This window comes from Rhinolophus sinicus, chromosome 9, assembly GCF_057876585.1.
Source record: "Rhinolophus sinicus isolate RSI-liver-muscle chromosome 9, RSI-T2T, whole genome shotgun sequence".
Lineage (NCBI taxonomy): Eukaryota > Metazoa > Chordata > Mammalia > Chiroptera > Rhinolophidae > Rhinolophus > Rhinolophus sinicus.
This window is the reverse complement of record NC_142509.1, coordinates 34,082,787-34,101,364: the sequence shown is the minus strand read 5'-3', so window position 1 is coordinate 34,101,364 and position 18,578 is coordinate 34,082,787. Positions and strand designations below refer to the sequence as shown.

Below are 18,578 nucleotides of genomic sequence, written 5' to 3'. Positions count from 1 at the left end.
ATTATGCAAACGAACACTGTCATTATGTCCAAGCCAGGTGTTACCTACCCCCACTGACCACGGATGACCACGTGCCCCCTGCGGGACTGGTCCTTGCTGCTGGAGGAGCAGCTGCTTCACTTGGTGGGGTATGGGATACAAATTCTAGGCCACTGGAAATGGAACCCCTCCCAGCAGAAACTCTGTGATTTCGAGGGTGTCGCTGGGCCTTTGGGGACATCCTTGGAGGCCCTAAGAAAGGAACAGTGAACATCACATAAATGCCACAATGCCCATCAGTACTACTTTTCTGCTAAATATACAAACACCCCATTCGCACACACCCCATTCTCTTAGTTTCTCCTTGGTTAAAGAAAAAAGGGGGGGAAAAGCCATACGTATTTTAGCTATATTCTTTCAGAATTATTTTGTAGAATGACACAAAGTTTTATGAATAAATTTTATTTTATTTCCCTTTATTTTTAAAGAAAGGGAGGGATGAAATTTGTGGTAGGAAATCAAATAAGATGTCATAATTCTTCAAAGATTTTAGCAAGTTGTTTAACCTACATCATCCATTATTTGTAAGCATATAAAAATAATGTCAATAGAAGTTACGGCAACATGATGGAATAATTTTTAATTTTACCATATACTTTCAGCTTTTTCCCTTAAATTTTCTGTATTACTTCTAAAACTATAAAAATAATATTTTTAAACAAAAGATTATTAAGCCCTATATATCTTTGTACTACTGAAATGTATGCACATACCCTTCTCAAATTTCTCCAAAATCTTAGTTTATCTACCTCTTTTGCCATGGTGATGAATTTTACAACCCATGGCTTAAAACAGTCCTCACCTATAAGCACTTTCTCAGACTTAACAAGCTGTGAGCTGAAAATTCCAGTGTTTAAAGCATGACTTTTAAGACCAGAATAATTGACATTTGGGGAAGAAATTTGCACTATATGAATTATCAAAATTATACATCATTGTCACCCCATCAGCAATTTCTATTTCTGAAGAAGTCTACTGTGCTTTCAAACAAAACAGTCAGGTGAAAACTGGACAAAATGGCTCTCACCAGAGAAGCCTGGCAGTACTAACACCTGGCAAAAGTCATTCTTAATGTCAAAATCCAGGCTCCTCACTCTCACCCTTACCTTGCTGCCAATCTTATGTTCAATTAATTTGTGTCCTCATTAGGAATTTAATAATGGACACAATCTTAGAAAGAATGTTAATGTTATATATTATAGTTTTCAAATACACACACACGACTGATTTATATCAAAGAATGATTTAAGAATTAGGTATCTGCATATTTACACACTTTTTAACATTCCTTTTAGAAAAAGACAGAGAAAGCAGGTTGGCCCAGATCAATGAAATCAAATTGCAACTTTAAAAAACTCATTATTTTTGGTAATATATCAAATATTTACAGAAACAAAATGTATGCCCCTGTATTAAGCACAGAAAACCACTATATTTAATAGTTTTAAAGTTCACACTTAAAAATGCTTCAGTGTCACCTAACTACATGACCAGAAAACATATTTTAATTCATATTAGTTAAAAAGAAAAATTGAATGTAGCATCCCTGAATATGCAGAAGGTATACTTCTGTGTGAATAGTCAGTCCACAGCAATGCTTACATCTTACTGTAGTGAGGACGTTCTCGCTCACTAAGGAGTCCTGTTAAATCCGACATATTCTCGTGATATAAACATCACTTATTCAAACAATGGACTGTAACAAATACTTCAACAGAATTTAACATTTTTTTCAGTGGCCATCATTACAAGCACTTTTGAGTATGGAAGTCACCTTGAAAATCAGTGCAACATGCTGTTGAAGGTTAGCCACTTTAGTCATGCAGATCTCCCTGACTGCATGGTGACAATTTATCAAAAACAGCCAACAGTTTTCCCCCAGGGAAGCACTTCACTCCAGAAAACTGTATTAGTCTCAACATACGCTTTATCAACTTTATTTTAATAAAAAATCAGATTAAAATTTTAACACAAATAACCTAAACATCAAAAGGACATTATCATTTAGAAAACACGTTAATTTATGCTGCATTTAAATTAAAATGTTACCTTTCTACAACACATCTACATATTTGATATGTCGCAATGGTGAATTAACATCAAATATTGTATGAATATTACAGGATTTTTTTTTACAAGGGCAAAAAAATACCTAAAGATTAAAATTCATACATGGTTTTTAAGAACAATTTTATTATTAGATCAAGGGCTTCTTCCAGAGTAAAGCAGACTTTCACTATAAAATTTTGCAAGGCTCTTTTTTTTAATTCCCCTAACATAAAACCAAACTCTGTATTGTAATCTAAGGGTTGACAGACAAAGGCAACTGCATGGAATGTCCCTCTCAAAAAGGACCCCTAAACCACCACTCCTGCCTATAGCCAACAGGTATGTTCACTAGTACCTTGGCCAAGTAGCCGTAAAATAATAGGTTCGACAGTCAGTCCACAACTGGGTGAAGAAAGTTCACTGCAGTGGTGAAGAAACCACTGCATACAGTGTGAACTGGGAGGGAGAAGACCCGTGGGGCAGACCTAGGTAACAGAGCAGCAATACCAGGCAGAGATAAACCCCCTTTTTACAATTGAGACTAGTTCACAGCTTCACACAGCATTTATCAAATTTCTCTCTAATGAACAAAAGGTTAATAGAAATAGTTTTAATAAACTAAAGTTAAAACACGGAAATTATAGGTTATCAAATAATGAAGAGGAAACTATTTTGTAATTATAAACTCACATAGGAGTTAAACAAAGACAAACAAAAACATGAACAAATTGTGGTATTGTACCTTCTGAAGACATGCGTTTAGGCATAGTAGAGACAGGAGCTGGAGAACCATGAGCAGAGGGGTGAGACGGGGGTCTGGATGGCCGCGAGGGGGGCCTGGAGGGCGGCCGTGTAGGGGTGGCGGCCCGAGGTGGAAGAGAGTTGGGACCTGACTGGTAGCGAGAAGGTGGGCGAGAGGAAGGAGATGGGCAAGGCGATGGCCAGGGAACACCTGACAGAACAAATGATATGAAGGAAAGTATAAAAACTAAAGAAAAAAATGAGGGAAAAAGTAAACAGAAAAAAAAGTAAAATGACAAAAATGATTTCTTGTACATTTTAACCCTTTGAGGACAGTCATTTGATTTGTGATAAGTTTTAGCATAACTTAAACTGACATAAATTCACATTTTACTTTAACCTCCTTAAAATTAAGTCTGTTTAAATGAATACACGTTCCCAAAGGGTTAATTAGGATCTACACATACTATTGAAGAAGACAGTTAAGATTTTGCCTATTATTCCTGCTTCTGTAACTGTTTCTCAGTTATCAAAATTAAAAGGAGTATTAGCATATACGAATTTCACACAATAAATCACAAAACTCAGGAATAAGATTATTTACATTAGGTTTAGCTTTTGAAACATGAAAATAAGCAGCAGATATTATATATCGCATTAAAAATGCTGGTTTCTCATAACCATCTGTAATTTTTCATCTACTTATACTTGAACGTAAGGTTCAGTTTGAAATCTCATTAGAGCAAGTCCTTTTAAGTAGAAATAAAACATTACTTCTATTTTCTCGAGTCACAGGAGTGACAAAGGTTAATATTCATTACCCTTTCAAAAAACATTTTAATCTTACCAAATCAGAAAAAGAAGGGGGACCTTCTATATAATTATGCATTTTATTTATCTAAAAGATAATTAGCTTATCGAAGAGACTGCTTAATAAACTGCAACTACAGAGCAGTCAACACCAAATATATTGACACTGATGGGTATGCACAAGTCAAAATACAGCTAACATGTAACATATCACTTACCTTAATCTTAGGAAATAGTCCAGGTTTCCTCTCCATAGGGTTCCACACACTTGAGTATCATACATTTCTTAGCCCCCTTCAGGTTTTTTACTTTGAAAATTCGGTTCATGAATAACTAAAATTCTTTAGCAAAGACTAAAATTCAGTGAGCAAAGAAATTTCAAATACCCCCAATACTAAGTATAGAAAATACTCAAGAGTGTTCATTTGGAGAGGAATTCTGGAGACTCAGCGAAAACAAATGAAATTGGAAACTTCGTGTTCTCTATTTTTCTAATTTTCCAAACTTCAATACCTAAAAATAGAAGGCCCACTTTTCTCCCTAAGTTAGTAACATACTATTGCTATTATTAATTGCCGCATCTCCATACTGTCTATATTACAGCTGTTTAGTATCTCTGACTTATATGAAAGATCCATGACCGATGAGCTATATTCAATCTAGATTTAGAGGTAGAGTAAAAAATATCTTCCTACTAAAAATGCAAGTTTCTTTTACTTAAGCTAAAATGCAATATCAACCCTCAAACTAAGACTTGTTTTTTTAAGCACATTTCTTTCTTCATTTTCTTCACGTGACTCTGGGTCATGTCTTGTATTACAAGTTACCCCAAATCCTTTAAGTAAACAATATGAATATACAAACAAACAGTAATGGAAAATTAATCTATATTAACCACCGAGTGTTTCACACCAATTAGGATTTTCCATATAAACTACGTATAAATAATTTTATCATCCAGTGTTTTTAAAATTGAGAGAACCTACGCAAAGTTTCCAATTTCTTTACATGTGGAGTGTTTTTTGGCCAAATGAATGTCTTTGGTTAAATTTAGCACTTTATCTTAATACATGAGTATTTCATCATGCTAAATACATTTCAATGACTTATACTACCTTTTACTAATTTTACTAATTTGATAACCACAAAGGCAAGTTTAAATGATTTTGAAGCAAAAATTACTCCACAGAAATCGTTAAGAGGTGTGCACATTCTTTTCAATCATGTAAACTTGTAAATATTTAGAAAACTATATATATTTGATCAATGACATTGACAAATTTGGTCAAAATACTTGCCTCCATTAACTACTCTTTGGTCTGAACCAGAATTCGGATTGAAATCTGAAGTGTGAGAGGTGGGTCTTGATGGCATGGAGGCCGATCCAGGCTGGCCCATACGCGGCGAATTCTGTCTCCCACTTCCCCAGGATATGACTTCTCTATTTCTTTGTCCGGGAGGAATATATTTATTTTCCCTGAAAATGAGAGATCCTCTAAATCATTTTATCCTAATAGGTACCAGGCCAATGAAACAAATCTAAAAGTAATTTAGGCAGAAGGGTGCTTGTTATAGAAAAGTTAAACACTAAACCAAACTGCCTCACTCGCAGACACCCCAATTCTTCCACCTTACCCTGAGTTCCAGCCTCTGTCCTACCCTGTCCCTCAGATTCTCCTACTAAGCACAAAGTTTAACAGATGTGTGTGTTCATTCTCATCCTACTTGGCCTCTTTATGGCTGATTGTATCAATCATCGCCTGTCTTCTGGAAACTTTCTTTTTCCTTGGCTTTCTCTACTTTGTTTTCTGAGATCTCGTCTCTCTGTGCCTACCCATTGGTTTTTCATGGCTTCGATCTCAGCAATGCTTGATGAGTCCCAAATCCACACTGCCAGTTCCACCGTCTCAGCGTCTCCCACTGAACACTTTAATTCAAATCACCAGATTCTAAGCTGTGAGTGTCCTGAAGATAGGATGTCTATCTTACTCTACCAGGTATATAGTAGATGCTCCTCTACACATTCAAGAATAAATGACTGAAAGACTTGCAAGCCTCTCAAATGCAATAAATTGCACAAATGAGCTCATTGTACCTCCCTTCAAACTTGCTCCATGTTCTCTATCTCCATTACAGTACAATCATCAATCCATTTAATTATCACATAAACGTCATGGTCACCCCTGGTTTTTTCTAACCTTTCTAGCACCAGCCCTGGTCTAGCTGGTTACCAAGTTTTAACATCTGAACTATTTCAAAACACTAACTTGTCTCCATGTTTCGGCCACTTCTCAATATTGAGTTCAGTCATGCCATCCCCTTAATGTGACACATAAAGTCCTTTACTACGTCATTTCCTATCACCAGCTGCCACCATTACACCCTCAACATGCACCCTGTATCCCAGACATAAGAAACAACCAGCCCTTTCCTCAGCTGGCCAGGTTCCTTCACATGCCTTTTCACCATGTGAGGAACTCTTCTTATTTCTCTGAGTGGCGGACAGATTTACTATCCTAGCACAAAATGTCATCTCCTCTGACCCTACAGGTTATGCTAGTTTCTCCTCACTCTGAAGGTTGCTAGTACTTTGAACACACCTCTAATCTGAATGAACTCTTCCAGACCTTGGCTTGCTCATCACTGTACATCCAACCCTTGGCTCCACAGAGCCACACTTGAAAAATATTTTCCAAGATTACTATAATCTTTTCTCTAATAGAATCTTAAACCAATTCCATTTGCATTCTCTACCTAAGCTACATGAAAGGAAGATGAAATATAAAATACACCTTCTCACACAGACCTTGAGTTGTGTATCCAAAATACTGCATCATGATTTCCTTTAAATACCTAGTGTTTATGCTGTGGCCCTCACGTTCACTGGAATTTCTCTGAACTGCTGTGTATTTTTCTTCTTCGCTCCTATCATCATTTTCCAGGGCCACCCGGGCTTTGTACTGGGCACTTGATTCAATTTCTTCTGCTAATTGGTTTGCTCTTGCTTCTCGTTTTAAAAATTCTTCTGAATTATCCCTTTCTAAGGGTACCCTGAAACATAAGGAAAAGAAAAAAAAACAAAGTGAGTGTATTTTAAAGTCAAATTTATGTATCTGTCATAATCAACTATTCAGAGTTTAGAATTTGAAATGCTGGTAAAACTGCAAGAGTTACAGTGATCTATTTATTTATAAATCAAATTTTGAATTATTTTGTTACCTCTTCATTAGAGGAATATAACATTCCCAAAATTGGTTAAATCGACTATTTCTGCATAACCTCTACACTTGCAAATTTAGTTTTTACAACTTATAAACAAAACAAAAATAAAATGTATTTAAAGCATAAACTTAGGGTATAGGTAAACTACATGTATTCCTTGTTTCAATGGGAATTTATCAGCCTAGGTAGTAACAGGATATTACTGCATAGAATTGTTTAATTTAAAATCCAACAGAAACATTTATACAACTTAAACTTTAAGTTGATGAAAATCAAAGACGAATGTATCAAAATAAAAGCAAACTTTTTAAAACTTACGTATATGAAGATAAACTGCTATCATATGTAGACACTACACCATAATTTTCTTCATTATATCGAAACATATCATTGGGATCCCATCCATTAGACTAGAAGAAAACAAAGCTCATTTTTCAAAATGACAAAGTATTTGTCTTCTTTAATTCAGTTACATTCAATATCTACATTAACAATATCATAGTATACTAGCAAATCTAGCAAATTTTTAAAAATAGGCAAAACTTTCCTTTAGAAATGTTTTCAGGAAAAACTTTTCTTCTACATACATATGGCCCCTACAAGTTGGTAAACAACTATATAAAATAATTATTTAAGATTATGAATAAAAGTTCGAACATTTTAGTTATTTCATAAAATAAGCCTTTAGGTTAAGATTCTCTCCTTTCCCTACTCCCTGACAGGCATTTTTCTATACGGTATTTACCTGAAACCTTCTTGACTTGACTGATCATCAGCTCAGTGCAGGACGAGGGGTGCTTTTTGACAGCCAAAAATATTTCTAGTGTTTTGGGGGAAGGAAGGGAGAAGCCAAAGATTTCCCACAGCTTTCCCCGCTGCATCACCAGTTCAAGGTGGGAGCACGGTACTAGATCCCTACCATCCTCTCCTTCCTCCTCGGCATGCTCAAAGGGAAGGCAGCATGACAGAGCAAACAGGTAATTAATTCCTGGACAAAGTCACAAGAGCTGAATTTTAGAACTGACTTTGCCATTAGCAGCTGTGGGTCCTCAGCAAAGAAATTCTGGGCCTTGGTGCTCTTACCTGTAACCTCAATGTAGATAACTCTACGATTCTATGAGAAAACTGCCATTCTCAAAAGCTAACCTACATTCTTTAACATGTAAGAATCAACCAATCAGGGGTAGAGGCTGGAAGAATCTTCACTGGTGAATATTAATGTCTGTGTAATCACTTCTCTCTATTGTTTAAACCCGTCTTTTAAAGCCTGACTGGTGGAAAGGGCCAAAATACAGTGCATAATCATTATCCATCTCAGAAGAAAGGACACAGAATCACCCAAGCAATGTTGATGGCAACTTCACTAAAGCTTGCTTCTAAGGTCATCCATCAACCTTGGGTCCTTTTGTGCTACTCCAGATAAAACTATAATTCCACCACTAAAGCAACTCTTCAGGCTTAACACATGGGCAGGAAATCACAGTTACCTATGGAGACTTTAAAATTACTTAAGTAGTATGTGCTCCATGTAAAAAATCTAAACCATGTGGAAAGACATCCAATAAAAAGGAAGCATCTTCCAATCTGTGTGCATAACCACTATTAACTTCTTGGGCATAATCCAGACATTCTGTATGCATATATAAGAATAGAATCAGCTCTCTTTTTAAAAAATTCAAGTAGGATCTTCTTGTTCTGCAGTTTGTTTTCTCTTTTAAGTTGGATATCTTTTTATATCAGAATACTATTCTTTTTTGTGGACAAACAGTATTTCAGTGGAATGGAGACACAATAAATCTATTTAACCCACACTCCACTGATGGACAGTAAGGCTGTTTCCAATTTTTCACTAGAAACTGCTGCAAAAAGCATCCTCATACATAATTATTTGCATGTCTTATGGATATATTAGGGCAAAAATAAATTCTCACAGGTAGACTTGCTAGAACAAAGTATGTATGTATTTTAAATTTTGATAAATATTGCCAGAATGCTCTCTAGGAAGCATCTACCAATTTATCCACCTATCAATAAAAAGGAATGCCTGCTTCTCCATGTCCTGCACACAAGTGATGCACTGACAGACCTGGAAACCTTCACATTAGGTTCTGTATGATTCTTTCAAGTTTGAAAATGAATAATGTGTTACCTACACATTTCCAAATAATCATGTGTTTCTTGTGTATTTATAACTGAATAATGACTTAAAGGTCAAACACAGATTTGTTATATAAAGATTTCTCTGTAATATTCAATGGAAGATCCTTCATCCAATTCAAATTTTGCTTCTTAAACACTCATTTTTGGCAAGAGACTTTGCTTTCTATCGCTACAGAAACATAACTTACAGAATCCTAAAGATAGTCTTTATTAAGCATTTCATTTATAGATGATGTGTTATGGGAAAATAAAAATAATATATGCCAAGAGGCTTTTAGAAACAGCAGATTTTTGTGGAGAATGATTGTAAGACCATGAAATTACTTATTGCTTCAATTCTAATATTACCTAACTATATACCTTAATAATTAATTAGTACCTTGTCCTCAGCAAAACTAAAAGTTGTACTTCCACATCACCCCTAGGTCAAGTCAACAGATAATTATGACATCATTTGCCTTAGGCTGCCTTATTCAGCAGAGCATTCAAATCAAAATATGCTGGCATTACTACTTTCTCATGGTTTCCAATTTAAATTTGTAAGCTGCTTATTATGACTTACTTTTAAAACATAGAAATGATTCATAATTATCCCAAAGAAACATTTTTCTGTATTATTGCCTGGGGGAGGGGGTTTATATTTACACATTAAGACTGCTGCTTTAAATACATTCCCAACAACAGCAGCAACAATAGCATACTTAAATTAAAACCAAGTGATAGGAGGCGGGACCACATTACACGGCCATAGTCTGACACTAATCTAAAGATTTTACTTACAACGTCATTTTCCAAAGCTTCCAGTTCATCATTGGTAGTGAGTTCACCCGCATCCCAGGGCTCCAGGTCCTTCTCTTTGTGTTCCCCATTCACTTTAGCACTGATAGCAGAGTCAGTAAAAGCATCTGCAAAAGATAGTCCTGGTTGAAAGATCATACAGCCAATCGGACAATGGGCTACACTATACACATATAAATTATCAACAAAGATGTATGCTAAAAAATAATTATGGAAAGTGAATTTCTGATATAGAAAGAATAACATTCATTAACAGTACGCTTTCAGATGTGTAATGCTTCTAACAATATAACCTTCAAAACAATTCAGTAAATGGCATCATAGATGATTATTAATGAAGGTATGTTTTCCCATATAATTTTAAGCCACATGAAATGTTTTAATGTATTCAAAAGTCTTTAAATTATATTAAAATTAATTACTTTGTGTTTTAGAAGCAATCCAGAAAATTTCTATCAATCCATCTAAAACAAGATCTCTTTTGTTTAATGGACTCAGTAATTAGATATACTCTCAGAGCTCTTACAGCCAAACATAGGAAGATTTTGTGACTTTCCGAATCCAAGTCTATATGCAGGCATCAGTATCCTAACACACTCCTGCCATTAGTAACTGAAGCCACTCTAAGTGACCCATCTCGTCCCAGAACCCGTTTTTCCCTACAGCCTCTTAAAAAGTTCAGCCCTAGTGTTATCTGTCCCTGGAAGGTTCAGGTGGCAGGGCTATCTGGACTTCCTATCAATACTTTCTCACTTCTTGTCCTCTCCTCCTCTGCTAATGTTACTGAGGGGCACTAGCTTGTGAAAGCAAAGAGGCACCAGCATGTTCGGCTGACAGGAACTGTCTATCTCATAGTTGCTATCCAGCAAAGGAAATTTTCCTCTAGTTGGGAATTAGGACCCAGCTAAATAAAGGTCCACTTGGGCAATGAGAGCATTAGGAAATGCTTTGGAGATAAAGGCTTTCACTTAATTGGCTGGACCCACAGGGTATCACCCAGCACAGGGCTTGGCAGTGATACTTCTGCTGGTCTGGCTCCGCTGGAGCACTGGCTCCCAGTCACTGTGCCCTCACCCTTACTGCAAAAGCTGCCACCAAGGAGGAGGAGGAGGAAGGGAAGAATCAACAGCTGTGGCTCCTTCAAGAGACAATTCCAGAGGGATTTCTGATTTGGTACTGCTTCTATAACTATCATCAGCTCCCTAAGTGGGCAAGGTGATGTCAAAATAAGAAATTCAAGGCAGTAAATTTTGGCATGGTACTGCAAGCCAAGCTAGCTCTTACCTCCTTTCATCCCAAACTAGGGGTAGATGGGTGTGTATGCATGGGTATGGGTGTGTGTGTGTGTGTGTGTGTGTGCGCGCGCGCGCGTGTGCACACATGGGAATAAAAGCATTAATTACAACAATGGGCTTAGCTGCCAGCTCTACCAGCAGCATGGCTCCCACCGCTAGCAATTGTAAGAGCCAAGAGCATATCGAGGGGAACCCCAGAGCAGCAGGCCTCAGCTGGGAGAAGGATGGAGTTATTCACTGCAAAATGCCTGCATTTTGGAAAAGCTTTCTAAGAGGTTCTAACAGACTGATGCTGTCTTCAGAATGCCATCTTCAGCTGGAAGCCACTGATGGCCCTAAAAATAAAAATATGGCTTTGCATGACACTCACATGAGTCAAATCCAACTCTGCATGCTCTTAAAGTTACACAAATTCTTGGTAAAAATTAATTTTGCCGTGTGTATTTCCAAGAATGTGAAATGTTCCAAGAAAATATCAAATAATAACTTAGGATGCTGAAATTCCCTACTTTAATTTTCATAAAACTACAACAGAAAACTAGACTACAGGAAAATTCCCAATCAGTAATGTTATCTTCTGCAAGAACAGGATTATTAATTTATATTTAAGATCCTATTAATGTTTTAATCACACTAGTTTTTGAAAAGCATATATTAAAGTGAATAAAGCATTTACTTAACCAGAAATCCAGCATTACAGATAACACTCTGTTTATTCCCATATTAAATTAAAGCTCAAAGCAGCAAGAGATTTTTTTTCACAGAACTACATAAATGGACTTTTCACTGCAGGGTATGTGTGTGTATATATGTCAAAATATGGAGGAAAGACTAGGGACTGACCTAAGCTGTCCTGAAATTCAAAGATTGAAATATACAAGAAAAGTAGTTTAAATATTCTTTTATCAGTGTAATTCTAAACAAAATCAGAACAGCTCCCTGCAGGAGAGCCAATGTGGAGAGCCAAGCATCTAATACTGAACCAAGTTTCACTCTGCTCATCACAGTTCCAGTTGTATTAAGAGGACATTTATTAAATAATCTACTTCTTCAATCCATTTTTATTTTAACTATTCTGTTTACAATACCAACCTTATAAAATAAATGAACTATTCACATGTTGTTACTTAGCATTATGGTTTTCTTTCAAAGCAGAAACGGGGGAAGGGAAACCGCAAAAGTGGGTTTCAGTTAATAAGGAATGATATTCCTTGATTTAAAAATTTCTCCAAAAGAAAGTCCTTTTTAAAGATGAGTAAAAAACTTAGGGAAAGATGTGCAAAAAAGGAGAGTCAGCACAAAATGAGATTACAGTGTCAGGATGCTGGGGAAACCCTGGTCATAAATACTGTATTTCAGGCCAACACTGTATTATTAGCTAGGAGGGAGCAACACCTGGATATTCCACTCTACACTGCTACCAATATTTGCTACTGTAAATTCTGAAAATGATATTTTATTAACAGCCATGTTTGGATTTTTGAAAAACATTGTTGGTACAATGTTGTAGCTAGAACTTCTGCAAAGTACAGCAAATCAACTGGCTATAATCTAATTGCAATTGTGGGAATTTGCATGCAGATTTTTCTAATGCCATTAAGTCAGAGTATATTAATTTTCCATTACCCTTTATGGTAATTATAAAAGCATTATAAAAGCAAGATGCAAGAACACAGAGTGACTGTTAGAAAAAGGTTACCTGTTTCTGAAGGAACTACTGGTACAGAAAGAAAAAAAGAAAAACAATAAAAATTATCAGATGAAATAGATATAAATTCGTCATGTGCTTCATTCCCTGCCTTATAAACATCCAATTTACAAAAATCTCTAGACCAGATGGGGAAAAGGTACAAAAGACTATCAGCTCCCAGACCCCAACCCCTCTATACTACCCCCACAGCAGGTAGGCTCTCAAAACCTTCCCTTCCTTCTGATTCTGGGCAGAAACCCAGGCATTCCGGGCCAGTGGTGCCACCTGGTGGTAATCAGAAAGAAATGACTCAACCAATATGCCCCCTCTCATGGGTATCCCTCAGCCCCACACCCAGGAAACAGGATAGGTAGGTGCTCTGCTCCTCGTTTTTTCCTTTTATCTCTCAGTCAATTATGACTCTGAGAAATCACTCAAAGTTGTCTGTGAATGTTTTAAAGGGCCAGAATAGTGGTAACATAAGTTAAATACTAATGACATACTACTATAAATTAATATAAATTTTAATTTATTAAAACTACAAAATGACAAAATGATGAAATTTTAAAACCATTCAGACTTAACATCAGAAACCCTCAAATATACTCCCAGACAAGTATTCACCAAAATCCTCTGCTATCCATTTCATTTCTCAATTAAATATGCTTTTCTCAAACACTGACATTCTAAATTAAAAAAAAATTATTTCAATAATATTGTTTTGATCAATTATGAATATGGTGACTTTTTTCCAACAACTCTTAAAAATATTTTCCCATCATATACCATCAGTTATACATGGACCAATCTATACACAGTAGAGAATCAGTTACAGTGGGTACCAATCTCACAACCGAGAGACCATTTTTAGAATTTATTAAGTATCACTGAGTTTGGATGATCTGGGGATTCATATTTGACTAAGATACTATCCCTGCCTTTTCTTGCAGAAGCTCCCAGTTATAGAAGGATCGTTACAGACATGAAGCAAATCTTTTAGAATCAAATGTGAAAAGTGCTAAAGTTTAATTAAGAACATATTCTCAGGAATAAAAGGCTATGGCTTTAAAGTGACAGCTGATCTAGCCCTTCAAAAACACAAGCAAGATACGACAATATGGATGGATCTAGAGGGTATTGTGCTAAGTGAAATAAGTCAGAGTGAGAAAGACATATATCATGAGACCTCATTTATATGTGGAATCTAAAGAACAAAATAAACAAGCAAAACAGAAACAGACTCATAGATACAGCGAACAAACTGATGGTAGCCATGGGGAGGGGGATTGGGGAGCTGGGTGAACACAAAGTGGTAGTTACAAAATAGTCAAGGGAATCTAAAGTACAGCATAGTGAATATAGTCAATAACATTGCAACAACAACTATGTATAGTGTCAGGTGGGTACTAGACTAATCGGGGGATCACTGCATAAATTATATGAATGTCTAGCCACTATGCTGTACACCAGAAACTAATATAAAATAATACTGAATATCAACTGTAACTGAAAAAAATTTTCTTTTAATAGCACAAGCAGGAATTATGAGGGAAATGAAGGGGCTGTAACATAGACTATAGTAACATTAAAAATAAAATTTCTCTGAATTGTACACAAGTCCATAGGCTTCCCCAAGGAGGTGGAACTCGGGGCTAGAGTTAAGATTACCTTTTTATTTTATACTCATCTGTTTTTATAAATGTTCACACTATAAGTATATATTAAACCACGTATTTTACTACATAAATAATATTTAAAAATACAATATTAAAGAATAGCATAAAGAAACCAGATGGGGATAATGAACACAGTAAGGGCCCAGGGCGTGTGGGCAGGAACAACAGGACCAAGGGGACAAGTGGAGGCAACGCCCTCAGACAGCCTTTAGATTAGGGATTCTTAATCTTTTGTCTTTGATCCATGTACCCCTTTGGCATCTGGGGGGAGCTTATGGATTTAGTTGCATAAAATATATAGGAAATCAAAGGAGATCAATTATAATGATGCAGTTATTAAAATCTAAAAAACCAAATCGGTGCCATAGTATATATATGCTTTATTAATGCAGTAAACAGTAAGATCTAACATACCTAATTACTATAATTTTAAAGAGGAAACAAGCGTGAGTAATATTTTTGAGCTATCCACCCACATCCATACAAGTGATATGAAATTAACTGAGTTCTATAGGTGCTAAAGTCACAGATACCACTAATACTAATGTTTTGTTGCCCACATTAACTACCAAAATAAATGCTAAATTTCAATCAAAAGTTAATGAAAATAAAGATGCAATATTTTCCCCATCCAAGTTCCTCGATGCCCTGAATTGTCTCCACGAACCATTTTGGAATCCATGGAGCCATGTTAAAGACTCTACCTTTATGTTCAAAAAGGAGGAAGAAAGAGCACTGTAATGAGGATAAAGGAAAGGAGGTAGATGGAGTAAAAGACTGCAGGAGGTGCTCATTAAGGCTGCAGACACAGGTTAAAAAAAAAAAAGTCTGCTAAGCTCTCCTGAAGCTGCAGCAAGAGCTAGAAACCCTACGTTCCTAACCAGCACCAGAGTGGGATTTTCCCCAGCCACACCCAGCAGGCTGGCTACAAGAGCAGACGGTTTAAAAAAGGATAGCCAGAGGAGGATCAAACAAATGGCCCCACTTTTCCATTAAAAAAAAAAAAAAAAAGGCAAAGCCAAGGAATGGTCAGAGAGCCCTGTGAGGGCCAAGAAGAAAGGGAGTAGAAGAGTAAAGGTTAAGCTAGCTATGCTCAGAATAGGTCGTAAAGGGCATTCTGGAAGAGAAGCAGTTACAAGTGATGACAAGTCATGAAAGCAGGCTGCTAAAATGGGATGAAAATGACAGGCACTGTTCCAAATGGCCAACTTGAAAATAAATTTTTGTAAAATCTACCATCTGCAAACTAACATTTGAAGGTATCAGGGTCCTAGCCACAAAACTATAGGAAACTTGAAAGCATTCCAAAGGTATATACCTCTCTGTTCTAAATAAACTATTAAGACCTTATAGTTACATTACAAAATACACCAGACAATAGCACTTGCCTACTAAAAAATGCAGAGGTGAATACTGTTCATTTTGAATGACCACAACTATTTTCTAATTGTAATTCTGGGCCTATCAACTAGAACTATTTAATATTTAAAATGTCAGAAGTGGTTTATTTGGTACACCATGGAGATGACAGTTATATAACCATAAAATTCAAGTCTTTGAGGTTAGATTCATAAAAGTCAGTCCCAAAGTTGTTCCTTCAACTAGAAACTTTTGAGGAGAGAATGAATCGGGAAAAGCTAGTATGAAGTAATATGAACATAACATAGGTCATCCTGACTTCACACATGGTAGGGATAGGACAGGAAACCAGGATCCATCTCTGCAGTAAAAGTACCTCCACCCCAATTCTCTGCAGTACAGGTACCACCCAACCCCAAAGCCTTGCTTGTAGTCTCTTTTTGTCCCAACTGCTGAAATTCCCAACCAAACACCTGTCTTTAAAAATGTTGAAGTTTTTGTGCAAATAAAAGCCAGTAGTGGCAACCCCTTGACCTCCCAGTAGATGGAGATATTAACATAAACGAGAACACACTGGTGAGCAGTCACGCAACCTGCCAACACTCTCAGGACAGGACCGACCAGAACAAGACCAAAAAGCTGACCACCCGCAGTGCCACAGCACATATGAAATTTAAAAATAATTTCTTACCTTAATAGAAAAAAGATTTCACTTTTCAAAAGAGAACCACCTAATCATTTCTTTGCCTCTAAGGCACTTGAATAAGGAAAATGAGTTTTGTGACCCATAAGTAGAAAGGGGATTGTTTTTACCCTGCTTGGCACAAAAATAAATGAATCTTGAAGTATGGTAACTTATAATCTTATGATTTCAAACTGAACCGAAGTAAAGATGATTTCATACTAATCTTCACAAATGAACATTTTAGGTACGTAGATATAAATTCAAATACGTGTGCGTTTCTAACACACACACAACAGCTAAGGTAAATATTTTAATTAAAAGACCTTCAAACAGCATGGATGCATGCTTTAATACTTCACTCCCTTACCTGCGCTTCTGACTTTTCTCACTTCTATAAGAATCATTTAGGGCTTATTTTCAAAGTTAACACTTGGGATTTTTTTTTAATTTCAAAAGTATATTAAAATGATTACTAGAAGCAACCTTCTGTTAGAAAAACATACTCTGGATATGTTAAGTTGTGGGTAGGCTGTTTTTAGGTTTGGCTATGAATAACTACTTTCTTGAATTTCCTGTAAGTGAGTGGTAATTATAATTCCAATCATTTATGGCAATGTGTCTATGTAAGAAAATAAAAACTAGTTTTTCCCTGGTTTGGGTGTAGTGAGTGTAAAAATATGTAAGATTTTAAAAATATCAACTGAAAGGATGAATATGTATTGAGTAGTACCTACTATCCATTAGGTATCATGCTAGACACCATGGGGCGTACACAACCCTAGTTTTATAAACATGATTTCTAAACTCTGGAAAATTATAATGCATTGGGAAAGACAAAGTATACTGACAAAAAGATATCACATGCTGCTTTGGAAAGCTAAGTGTTCAGTACATGAGGTAGACAACTGGCTCTCCAACTGTGCTGCTTGGAACCCTATAATTTCTTAAGGAGATCTCAGCAGACAGAGGAAAAGCTGAGTAAGGAAGGTTATAGGACACCTCTCGTTCCCCTCCCCACCACTGCTTTGTAACTGGGATTAAGCATGAGATTTCATTGGGGTCAGTGAGAAAGAACTTATCTATGCTAAAAATCAAATGAGTCAAGTTTAGCAGCCATTGGTAGAGGCAATGAGATTCGGTTGAAAAAAGAGAGGTCCCACTGGGAAGTGCCCTGAGTGCCAAAGTATGGCACCCAAACTTTATTCTGTAAGCAATATTGGCCACCGTAGATTTTTGATGACATAATAAAAGCAATGCTTAAGAATTTCTTTGTGCTAATAATGTCCAAGATTAAATGGAAGTGATGGAATTTGGAGGAAAAGTTAATTTGGAGATTATAGTAATGTTTGGATACAAATTAACATTACCAAGAAAAAGTTTCCAGAGCAAGGTAAAAATGAAGAAAAATCTACAACTTTCTTCCCAAACTTAAACTAAAAGAATCTTTGTATTATTTCACTACAAGCAGCTTGAAGAAAAAGAATGGATGAAAAAGATGTGAATTTTTTTGGAAGTGCACTATCATGAGCAAAAAGAGTAAATCCAGCTAAGCTTAGCTTCTAAGGCTCAATCTATAATAAGTATTTTATTTGTCCAGTGTAGTAGTAAAATGAATGACCATTCTGCTTTATCATTTGCTTCAAAGGAAGGAAATGATACGGAAGGAAAATATTTTGTTTTTATCTCCAGAAGTTGTTTCGTAAAATATTGTTACTTTGAAACTACAAAAAATAATAAAAATATGACCTCCCAAAATAATAATTACAAAGTTGTTTGCTTATTGCAGAGAAGGCATCTTACAAAGCAGACATAAATGGCACTGGGTAGAGAAGCAAATTAATAAACAAACCACAGGCTTTCTTAAAGACAGTGGTTATCAGCAACAGGTAGCAGAGCAGATGTGCTCAAAGTGTGTTCTCACTGAGGGACTCAAAGATTATAGTGCTTATCCTACTAAGAGTCAAAAGAAAGATTTATATTCGTTGGATATAAAGACTGTAAAAGAAGACTGCTCCAAACTGAAAATGAAATTATGAAAAAAAAATTCTATTTAC

At 36.1% G+C, this 18,578-nt stretch overlaps 1 protein-coding gene across 23 annotated transcripts in view; it reads right to left on the bottom strand.

Moving 5' to 3' along the window:
* Positions 1–18,578, bottom strand: part of ATXN2 (ataxin 2) — a 100,483-nt gene that overhangs the window by 34,496 nt on the left and 47,409 nt on the right. For 7 of the 23 annotated variants that reach the window (XM_074321349.2, XM_074321352.2, XM_074321350.2 and 4 more), the window contains exons 6-11: positions 9,802–9,926; positions 7,180–7,271; positions 6,493–6,690; positions 4,938–5,116; positions 2,831–3,040; positions 49–231 (exon numbers count right to left, since the gene is read on the bottom strand). In XM_074321349.2, coding sequence (XP_074177450.2) covers positions 49–231; positions 2,831–3,040; positions 4,938–5,116; positions 6,493–6,690; positions 7,180–7,271; positions 9,802–9,926 — 987 coding nt within the window. Of the gene's footprint in view, positions 1–48; positions 232–2,830; positions 3,077–4,937; positions 5,117–6,492; positions 6,691–7,179; positions 7,272–9,801; positions 9,942–12,813; positions 12,832–18,578 lie in introns of all 23 variants that reach the window. The other 16 variants (XM_074321348.2, XM_074321351.2, XM_074321338.2 and 13 more) reach the window with 7 other exon arrangements.